At 45.6% G+C, this 10,606-nt stretch overlaps 1 protein-coding gene across 1 annotated transcript; it reads left to right on the plus strand.

Moving 5' to 3' along the window:
- The first annotated feature begins 3,165 nt into the window (after positions 1 to 3,165).
- Positions 3,166 to 10,189, plus strand: SERPINF1 (serpin family F member 1). Its single transcript, XM_010198690.2, has 8 exons — positions 3,166 to 3,271; positions 5,753 to 5,838; positions 6,232 to 6,433; positions 6,511 to 6,666; positions 7,502 to 7,705; positions 8,453 to 8,595; positions 9,192 to 9,402; positions 9,777 to 10,189. The coding sequence occupies exons 2-8, from the start codon at positions 5,761 to 5,763 to the stop codon at positions 10,034 to 10,036; spliced, it is 1,254 nt and encodes a 417-aa protein (XP_010196992.1). The 5' UTR covers positions 3,166 to 3,271; positions 5,753 to 5,760; the 3' UTR covers positions 10,037 to 10,189.
- Positions 10,190 to 10,606: the final 417 nt, after the last annotated feature.

Raw genomic sequence — 10,606 nt, forward strand, 5'->3', positions numbered from 1 at the left:
TCTACTGGGATGCTCCTTGCTCCACAACACAATGCAGTGGATGGCTGAGACAGCTCCCAGGGGAAGGAGGGGCAGATTCTGATGCCTGTAGCTGAATGTCACCACTTTTGCTCTGGTCTGGCAAAAGGCAATGACTCCTTACAGCTTTACTCTGGACTGAGATGGGGACAGCTCCCTGAGTCCCTGTTCTGAGATAGTAGTGCATGTTTGCAACAAGCTGCCATGAAAGAATCTTAGGAACCCTCCACCCAACCAAGCCATCCTACCACTGAAGTATGTTAGTCCAACTCACGGTAGCCTGACACGCTGCAGCTATTTCTGTGCAAAACAACTCCTGTCCATCGCAGATTCTGCCTCCAAGCTCCCTCAGCTTCTGGGTAAAAAGGATGGTGCTCTGTTTTTGTGAAACAGCAGTTCCAGAGCGCAAGGGCCATCCTTCTGGCAGTGTTTTCTTCTCTTGGGAAGTCTGCCTTCCCTCAGAGGAAGGAGCAGGATGCTTCTGGGAGCCTCCGTCCCTGAATAGTCTGCACCATCTGCTGGAATAAGAGAAGGACTGACTCACTAACCATGAATTTCAGGGATGCAGGAGGCTTTGGGGAATAAAAAGTCCTGGCTCAAACCTGCAATTACACATTTCTTGCAGTCTAAAAGGGGAAGGATGGCTATAGATGTCTACCCCTCTAACCAATGCAATGACACGTACCCTTCAAGACGAGGGTGTAATTACTGGGCCATGTAATTTTAACAAGTAAACCCACAAGAATTCAGCTCCACTATGAGGGCAAAGCTCTAGACCACAGGGAACATTTTAGCTGATTTATTTATACAGATTCATTCCTAACCTTCAGAAACACCATCCCATGCCTTAGGTAAGTCTCAGTGTTAACTTCCCTCAATTCCACCCTGTTGTGCCTGTGCAGAATTCCAGGTGCAAGTCTTCCTTTCCATGCCTCTGCCCTCCAGCTCCCCTTCTTCTATAAAGTTTTTTTTCCCCCTTCATTCTCAGTTTCCTGAACAGCTTGGTTCTTATTCCTATTCTCCATCTTCCTGCCATCCCTCCTCCTCCAAGCTATTCTTGTCAAACTATTAATTTCATCTTCTCTGACAGCGCAGCAGCCCTCCACGGCCGTGCTTTGCTCAACAAACCATCACTTGCACCAACCTTAAGACACTTTTTTTCACTCCACCAACTCCCCAGAAGAGGCAGTTTGTAAAAGGCAAAGTGATATTAATGCCTCTGCTTGGGAATTTCTACTTTGCATTGCAAAAGCTTTCGTTTTGACTGAGCTCTGCTCTGAAAAGACATGACTAGCACAGGGTGTCTGGCTCTATCGCTCCTCTGCACCACTGGCTGAGAATATCAAATAGGTCTCAATATCTTTAATGTTGGATGTGGGTTTTTTTACCTCACTAGAGCAAATTTGTATGAACATGATCAGTTCCTCCATAGCAGAGGTGAATATTGTTCAGGCAGAGTATTGCCTATTATCTTGAGCCTAAACCAGAACAACAGCAAAGTGTTTGTATTGATTTAACACAACTGATTTAAGCCCTTGCATCTAGTTAGAGGAGTACAATGCATCCTTTCAGGGCTACCCTTTACCTCCAGGAATAAAGCTTGCTTTGTTCTTATATCTTACTTTAGTCTGTAAGAACATTCTATACAACTGCCACTCTGAAATGGTTTAAAACCAAACCTGTGTTTAAACAGATGGGCTTTCATCTGAAGATACAGAAGAGATGGGAAAACTCCTCTAGCAGCCCTTCCAAAAAGGGCATTTTAACACCACATATCAGGTAGAAAAGAGATGAAAACCACCAGAAGATATCTCCACAGCCCATTCTTGGGCCAAAGATAGAAGACTAGCATATACAAACATCTCTTTGCAGATGATTTCTCACAGAGAAAGCTGAGCAGCAGTTGAAAGCAGAGCTGTTTCTCTGCTTAGAAGGGGTCACCTTTGAAGCACTGACTAATCACAAGGCAGACTACCTGATTTGGTTTTCCAGCTTGCAAAAACAGCACCTAATGCTTCTCTAAATACACCTTTTCCTCTTTGCTGAGGGACTGTATCAGCTCAGTGCCAGCATGCACAAGCAGCTCCTCATCCATCACCAGTTAGCAGTGAGGCTGGCAGCCCAGAAAGATGTCCCAGTGCAAGCCTGGACTGGGGGCACTGGCATTACTGGCTGCAATTCACTGTCAGCATTTCGAAGTGGACAAAAAGCTGCCCTGGATCAGACTAGCTACGTGTCCAGTTAGCCCAGTATCCTGGCTCACCCAGTAGCCAGTAACAAATGACTAGTGAAAAGAAACCCAACCCAAGAATGACTAGGGACAAGTTCTCTGGTTGCTGCTGTTACATCTGACCATTGCTGGCCTTAAAAGGACTTGTCTTCCACTAACTGGGTTTGGGTTGTTTCCTCCCCTCTGCCCCCCAATACATTGAGTTTTCTGCAATGTCCAACCATTCTATGATTCTATGATCCAGTTACAATGAGTTTTACAATTTAATACTGATGAAAAATACACTCTCTTGATTTAAATGTGCACTGATGGATGAAGGGTACTTCCCTAGAGTCCTCTATTGCAAACTATAATGAAAACCCTCTGCCCCTTTCTCTTCTCCCCATCATTTATTGTTCTGGAAGCTCCTACAACATTCTGCTAATTCATCTTTTTTACCAGGAGTCATTGGTTTTTGAGTCTCTCTTTTCAGCCAAAAACTTGAAGCCAGTTCTGTTAATAACTTCTTGTTAACTAGTAACTACCACTGGATAGAATCATCTCTGAACATTTTCCTTTTCACTGCTTTAACCAGCAGCAAGGTCCTGCTTGGACTTTACAAGTGTCTCTATTAAATCTTGGACCTAAATCCATAAATCCATGAAATACTGCTGCATTAACCATACCCCTGAGACAGAAGAAATTCATGTGACATACAGCAAAAGTGTGGGGATTTGCTCAGACAGGGTAGGGAGCATTTGCCTCTCCAACCTGTGCTCTACTGGCTAGCCTGCCCTTATCACAGTGAGCACATTTGTTTTGGAAGACAGGGTGAAAAAGTTAGTCCTTTCCGCAGGAGGCTGATAGCAGCAGAAAATGGGAGCAGAGCACTTTAAGAGAGCCCTGGGAAGCTGTAACCTGAAGCCTGCTGAAGGCTGGGCTGGGGGAAGAGGCAAAAAGCAGATGTGGCTGCACCAAACCCACTCTGTCCCTGACTCGCACCCGCTGGGAGCCCACGGCAGCAGCGGCAGAGAGCAGCCTGAGGTAAGGGACAACTCACCCTTCTCACTGCCAGCAGTCAGGGGAGCAGGAGGCTGGGGCTGAGGCTGGGGAGCTACCAGAGGATGTGGGATGCAAGAAGGAGGGTACTTCTGCAAGTGTTAAAGGGTGGGATCTACCACACGAGAGATCTCATTGAGGGTTATGAGCCAGCAGCATCCTTGGGCACCTCTTTGGCTCTGGGGCTGAGCTGGGGAACTGGGGTGGATTTCTGCCCTTCTCCAGCTGTGCTGCTGCTGGGAACATGCTTTGTTGGTTTTTTTCTTGTGACATTAATGACTTTGGCAATAGGCAGATCCTCTAGAGTGGCTGCAAGATGCTTCAGAAGGAGTTAGTGCTGTGGGGTGATCACATCCAGCAGTCTGAACTCATGGGTGATGTTTCACAGCACCCTTAAAATCAGAAGGGTTGATAAATGGTGTGAGACTTGTACCACCATAGATGGAAAGCAAAAGATCTCCTTTGCACCTGCAGGCCCTCACAAATAGACAACTCCCTCCCAGACACAAAGCTCCTTCTCAGCTCATCTCTCAAGGTTTTCTGCCTGCACCTTCCTGACTGTAACATCACATGCTGCATGTTGCTGCTCCTTCTCTTCTTTTTTAAAGGCACCCACAGATTTTAACACCATGCCTGAAACCATCCCACCTCTGCTCCAACCAAATTCTTTACTCTGCATTTTTGGCTGTGTGCTAAGAGACATGCAAATCAAATCCAGATGTTCAGACCAATTCACATGCAAAAGCCTTTGTCTTTCTAAAATGGAAATAGCTTTTTGGCCAAAGTTTGAGAAATATGAAGCTGGTGACAGTACTGGCAAAAACAAAACAAGTCTGCAAAACCAATCTCCGCTCTCCTGCTCCCAGGAGCTCAGTGCAGTTGGAAGCAGAGGTTGTGTTGAGATTATTTGTCTAATTTTTATTCAGAGAAAAGGTTATGCTCCATGGAAAACCTCCATCTCTGAACTAGCCTGGGCCAAACCTCTCCTGCTCAGCATGCAAGAGTACTGCCTGCTGCAGGCACCCTCACAAAGCCCTCGCTAAGGCCTGGTTAACTTGGACTCACTCAGGGCTTCTGTCATCTCTCTTTCAGCATGGTGCCTGTTCATTGTAAATCTGCAATGATATGAGCAATCCCAACACCATATCCACTATCCTGCCACCAAACACTTTTGGTCCAGCATAGTAAATCCTCTTCATACACACGTGCTGCTCCAGAATAGCTCATCTACACAGCAGCCAGGACCAGGCTGCAAGTGCACAGGGGAAAAGAGGGTACCACTCCTGGGCTACACTGTCTAAACACACATGAAATCTTAAAACCTGCACTGCAACACCTTTTTCTCCAAGACAGAACTACCTCCAGAAGGAAAAGGTTTGTGCAGGAAAGAGAAACAATAAACTGTCTTTCACTGAAGGAAAACCTCTACCTGAACGGACTGAACTGGGGCTGTCACGGCCACGTGGCTTTAAGTTGTATTTCTACCAGTAGGCATGTTTTCTTTATAGCTGCAGTTAATCTGAAACACATGTTCTCTCTCCTTCTTCACTGGATCACAGGGGTTAGTTAAATACAACCCTCTTCCTTTAATTTCTGGCAATCTCTATAAACATTGCTTCAGCCCAGCCTCAGTGGCGTCTGTGCTCGGGGGCATGACACTTCTGCAGCAGCTCTGCTTCACCCACAGTGAAACCCTGGGTTACACACTGCCCTTCAGGCCAGACAGAGCTGTCTGGAAGAGTCACATATGCCAATACTGCAGCAATTAAAAGATTCCACAGAAGGAGTTTGGGGAGTTTGATGCTTTTCTCCCCCCTCCCTTAAAAGCTGTTTTTTCACTTCTCTAGATCTGGTCCTGTGTTAGGTATCTGTTCCCAGCCTCTTTCCTCAGTGTCTTTTAAGAAAGCTCTTCTACTTCTACTTTATTGAATTACAAATAAGAAGTAAAGAATGCTTATAGGCTGTACAGCCTTCCAGGAACGTGCAGACACAAGAAACATGACAAACTACTGCCTGAGGCAGGTAACTTGTACAGCAGAGCAGTAACCAGTCAGCTTTGTCTTCTGTCCCACTCAACAATATGGATTTTCTGCTTTTTATATAGAAAGTATTGATTTTTTTTAAAGTCTAAAACTCAGAAGATATCATTTAGTGCTTTTCTAGACCTTGGCACTCAGTAACTGCCAGCATCAGTGTGGTTTGGGCCACACACATCTGCTTTTGTGCTCAGGCACACCCAGGCATGTGTGCTTGCCCATTGCTAGAGTTATTGAGGCCAGACTGACTGAATACTTTAAACCAGAGAAGAAAACCCAGCTATCACCAGGTGTGTGTTTCATAACTGGGAAGGACAAGCAGCAACGTGTGTCATTGCAGTTCCTGTCACAACCAGGTACAGCAAACAGTAGTGGTAGAGAGGTATTTGCTTGGTTGCTCAAACTACCTCTATCATATTTCTTACTCTAGGTTCAGGCATGCAGACTCCTGTGGTTCTCCTTTTCCTGGGTCTCTTAACTGTGCCAAGCAGATCCCAGAACTCAGCTAATGAGCAGGTGAGTAGGAGACACCACACCGAGAGCGAGGGAGAGCTACTTGCAGCAGGCAACTTAGAGACTCTTCTGGAAGGATTAAGCACCACCCTCCTAAATTACTGGGATTTTATTTAGCAACATAATGAGACTAACTCCTTCTTTACCTAGATAAAACCACAGTAGTTACATCAGTGGATGACCATGAGGCAGAAATAGTGGATTCCAATCTGAGTGCTGCCTTCAGCTTTACTTGGACACATTAAAGTAACTGTTCCTACGCTCTCTATCAGTAAGATCAGGCTGGTACTTCACTGCAGAGTAGCTGCAGATTGTTTGCCTCTGAAATGTTTATCACAAACTCTACCTACCCTTGTAAACTGCCAGTCTAACCCCAGTGCTCCCTGTACCTGCCAGAACTCTGCCACCGCCGATGGAGCGAACGTTGGCGAGGTCGAAGAGGAAGATCCGTTCTACAAGAGCCCCATAAACAAGTTGGCAGCAGCAGTCTCCAACTTTGGCTACGACCTGTACCGTCAGCAATCCAGCAGGACAGCCACTGCCAACGTGCTGCTGTCCCCATTCAGCCTGGCTACTGCACTTTCTGGTCTCTCCCTCGGTGAGTCCCTGCCCCTGTTCCCCCGTGGCCTGTGGTTCCATGGGCCCTCTCTCATTTGCTGTCCTTGGCATTGGCAGGGGCTGGAGAAAGAACAGAAGATGTGATTTCTCGGGCTCTCTTCTATGATCTGCTTAACAAAGCTGAGGTTCATGACACTTACAAGGACCTACTGAGCAGCGTGACTGGACCAGAGAAGAGCATGAGAAGTGCCTCCCGTATTGTCCTGGAGAAAAGTAAGTGTCTTTCTTCTTCTCTATGAAATTTTACCTAAATAACTAGCAGCAGGTAGAACACACTGAACAACACTGCACTGACAGCTCTGGCTCTCACATACTGTTGGGCCAGGATGCAGACAGTGCATGGAATGCTGTTGCTGCTCCAGAAAAAGCCTGAAAATCCTGTGTGTACGTAAGTAAAAGACCAGACTCGTGCACACAAAGATGCTGGTGACAGAGCAGCTGACACAGATGACCTAGAAGAAACTTGCTGAGGATTGTACCTTTACTCTGGTTTTCTGGCAGGTTTTTCTCTGGTTTTACTCTAGGTTTTCTGGCAGGTGTTGCTAACTTCCAGGAACCACAAATCACATTTTCTATTTGTGACAGCATTCAGCCATATTCCTTTGTTTAATTCCTTGAAGAGCTATTTGAAAGGTCTGCTTTCTGCATACAATACACATCTGCTGAGAAAGTTAAGAGCTATCTTTTGGAACCTGCTGGTTCCAAGAATCCAATAGGTTGAGTAAGCCACATTCATAAGGCAAGCTGGAGAAAGAAGCCAGACTGATGTAGGAATAGCTGTGTCCAAACCTTCTGTTCTTATCTCCTTTCTTTTCAGAAGTTATCCCATGCTCCAGCATTGCTGGCTATAGGATCTGGATCAGTTTCCTCCACGTGCCTTCAGTCACTCTTCTTCAAAGAAGGTTTCTGAACACACACACACACAGACACACACACAGCTGCAGATGTTTTAGCAGAGAACTGCTGCTGGGCTTTGGATTGCAATCTGCTGCCTTGGGATTGTTGTGATAAGGGAGCTAGCTGCAACATCAATGTTTTTGTTCCCCAGGACTGAGGGTGAAGCCTGGTTTTCACAGCCAGCTAGAGAAGTCCTACAAGATGCGTCTGAGGGCACTGAGTGGCAATACCCAGTTAGACCTCCAAGAAATCAACAACTGGGTACGACAGCAGACAAAGGGAAGGATTATGAGGTTCATGAAGGACATGCCCACAGATGTCAGCATTCTTCTTGCTGGAGCTGCTCACTTCAAGGGTAAGAATGTTGTGGACTTGGTTACAGAGAGTGTCTATTAAGCTTGTGAGGGATTTGAGGGAATGCTCTCACTTCCAAGGGGCAAACAGACTGACAGAGACCGAGCACAAGAAGAGAGTGTTTGAGAATATTCAATAAGGAAGAAAAAATTCATGCTACCTGAATAGAAATAGTCCTCCAGGGAGGAATTATTGCTCTTGGGAAGCTGAATCTTGACCTATTTGCAGTAAGAGACCACAGAAGAAAGTTTAAGCTCAGAGAACTCCATGGCAAGAGACAGACTATTACCATTTAGGGAAGGCACATTTTAAAGAGTGCACTCAGCCTTAGAGGGAATGGAGGAAGACACTAGAGAGCAGTTTTAGAACATGCTGTAAGCCAGTGTCCTGGAGAATTATTGCTTAGAGACAAGAGCAAAATAAAGGGTGGGGAAATAAGCACTTTATATGCATTGACACAATTGTTACCCTTTAAAATAGTTTTGTAATTACATAAGTAGACATCAACTTCCCAATAGCTACTCCACCCATACACTGGCTTGATTTCTTATTTCCCATTTAGTCAATTCTCAGATGAAAAGAAAGGGTCAAAGAGTGGCAGTAAATAAGTGGTTCCAATCAGTCTATTTCCATCCCTATTGTCATTCAGTTGTGCCTCAACTCTTAAAGCACAAATACCCTGGATATGGAGCTCAAGATTACTCAGCCACACAGAAAATCTTCCCATTTTGTCTTTTAAAAAAAACAGGGACATGGAAAACCAAGTTTGACACCAAGAAGACTGCCCTGAAGGACTTCCACCTGGATGAGGATAGAACTGTGAAGGTGTCCATGATGTCAGACCCCAAAGCCATACTGCGATACGGTTTTGACTCAGAACTCAACTGCAAGGTCAGAGAGTAAATATCACACAAGATCTCCTAAACCTACTGAGGAACAGGCTCAGCTACACTTACCTGTTAATCCATCATAGAAGAAAGCCTTGCCTCCCCCATCAGGCTAGTTTTGCAATCCCTATTTCCAAAGGCAGACTGTTGATTCTTAAAATATCCTGTTTCTGCATTGGCTGTGTGACAAGCAGTGCACAATTTAAATACACAGGTCCTAGTAGCTTATATTGTTTGACCTAAAGTTGAGCAAGAAGGGCAGAGCAGAGCCCTCATTCCATCTCTACCTCTTTCAACATATCTTTCACTGTAGCATGAACTTGAAGGTGTGCTAGCTGAGAATCCCCCAGAGCAATACTGCAGGATTCAAAAAGGTGAGAGGGAGCACTTGCCATGCAATAGACAAAAGAGTGCAGCACGTATTTATGAAAGCCTGGGTGCCAGATGGGTCAAGAAGCATCTTGTCCAATAAAAACAGAGACAGACAAATATTAACTGGAAAGGCTGACCAGGCAGTTGAGATTCAGGCCCGTGCCTGATATGGGATGGATAAAATTATTGATGTGACCCTTTCTTATATATATAAAACTGGCCTTTCAGATTGCCCAGCTGCCATTGACAGAGGGAATCAGTGCCATGTTCTTCCTGCCTACGAAGGTGATCCAGAATATGTCTCTGATTGAGGAAAGCCTGACTTCTGAGTTTGTCCATGATGTAGACAAGGAGCTGAAGACGGTCCACGCTGTGCTAAGCTTGCCCAAACTAAAGCTCAACTATGAAGAGGCACTTGGCAACACACTAAAGGAGACACGTATGTATATCACACATCCTCTGCAGACTGCCAGGGCTCAAAGCAGTGGGCAAGTTGCTTCCTGCTCTCAGAAGAATATGAAGCTGGTGGGTTGTTAGCTAGGTCCTGCTGGCAGTCTGTAGAGATTTCACCAACAACTAAATCACCTTGGTCCAGACTCCTCAACTTTCTGTCACACCTTTCCACCAAGCTCATACAATGCCTTTGGGATTGAGAGGGAGAAGCTCATTACAAACAGATGTAAGCTTTTTCTCCCTGTTACCCCAATTAAACTCTACCACAGTGGCCACATGTCCTCCTGGATCACAGCATTAGCAGTACTGCTCCCTCACCTACTTCTAGCTAATGGAATTTTCTTCCTCTCTTTTCTCCAGGGCTCCAATCGCTTTTCACATCACCTGATTTTACCAAGATTTCTGTCAAACCTATTAAGCTATCTCATGTGCAACACAAGGCAATTCTGGAGCTTAGTGAAGATGGGGAAAGATCCACACCAAATCCTGGAGTGAACGCTGCTCGTCTGACCTTCCCCATAGAATATCACGTGGACAGACCTTTCCTTCTTGTACTGAGAGATGATACCACTGGAACCCTCCTCTTCATTGGCAAGATCCTGGATCCCAGGAACATTTAGATCCCTTCACAGTAATTTGCAATGGTAGGGCCCAAATGGAAAGGGTGGTATTGGGAGGGAATACTGGCTCCCTGCTCTGCTGCACAAAGACACAACTTGCAAATCTTATGCCTTCATGCTGCAATAAAATAGCTTTGCTATTAATCTCAGCAAGCCCCAGTATTCTCCCTTGAAAGACTGTGTGCCTACACACTCTCATTTTCCCCAGAGGAGCCACAATGCAGTTCTGTGACCTATATGCAAGTAAAACCTGGTGTATTCTGCATTTTTCCCTATCCTGTCTTCCAACCTCCTGCCAGTTGTTTACACTGAATCCCTCATCACTGACAGCTCTGTGCTGGTAGCCCTCCAAGTTCTGCAGTGCTCCCTCTTATAGCTTCTAAGTTTGCACTTCCCAGCCTGCTGCTTCATTCATTCCAACCATTTCCACTTCACACTGGCAAGAAGAAAAGTGCTTCATAGCATTACAAACAAAAGGCAGTGTGTGGTCTGGATGGCTGCACCTCCATAACCATCAGGGTACCACACATGGGAGATGCACATCTGTAGAAACACATACACACACACACA

The sequence above is a fragment of the Colius striatus genome, chromosome 20 (assembly GCF_028858725.1).
Source record: "Colius striatus isolate bColStr4 chromosome 20, bColStr4.1.hap1, whole genome shotgun sequence".
Taxonomy (NCBI): domain Eukaryota; kingdom Metazoa; phylum Chordata; class Aves; order Coliiformes; family Coliidae; genus Colius; species Colius striatus.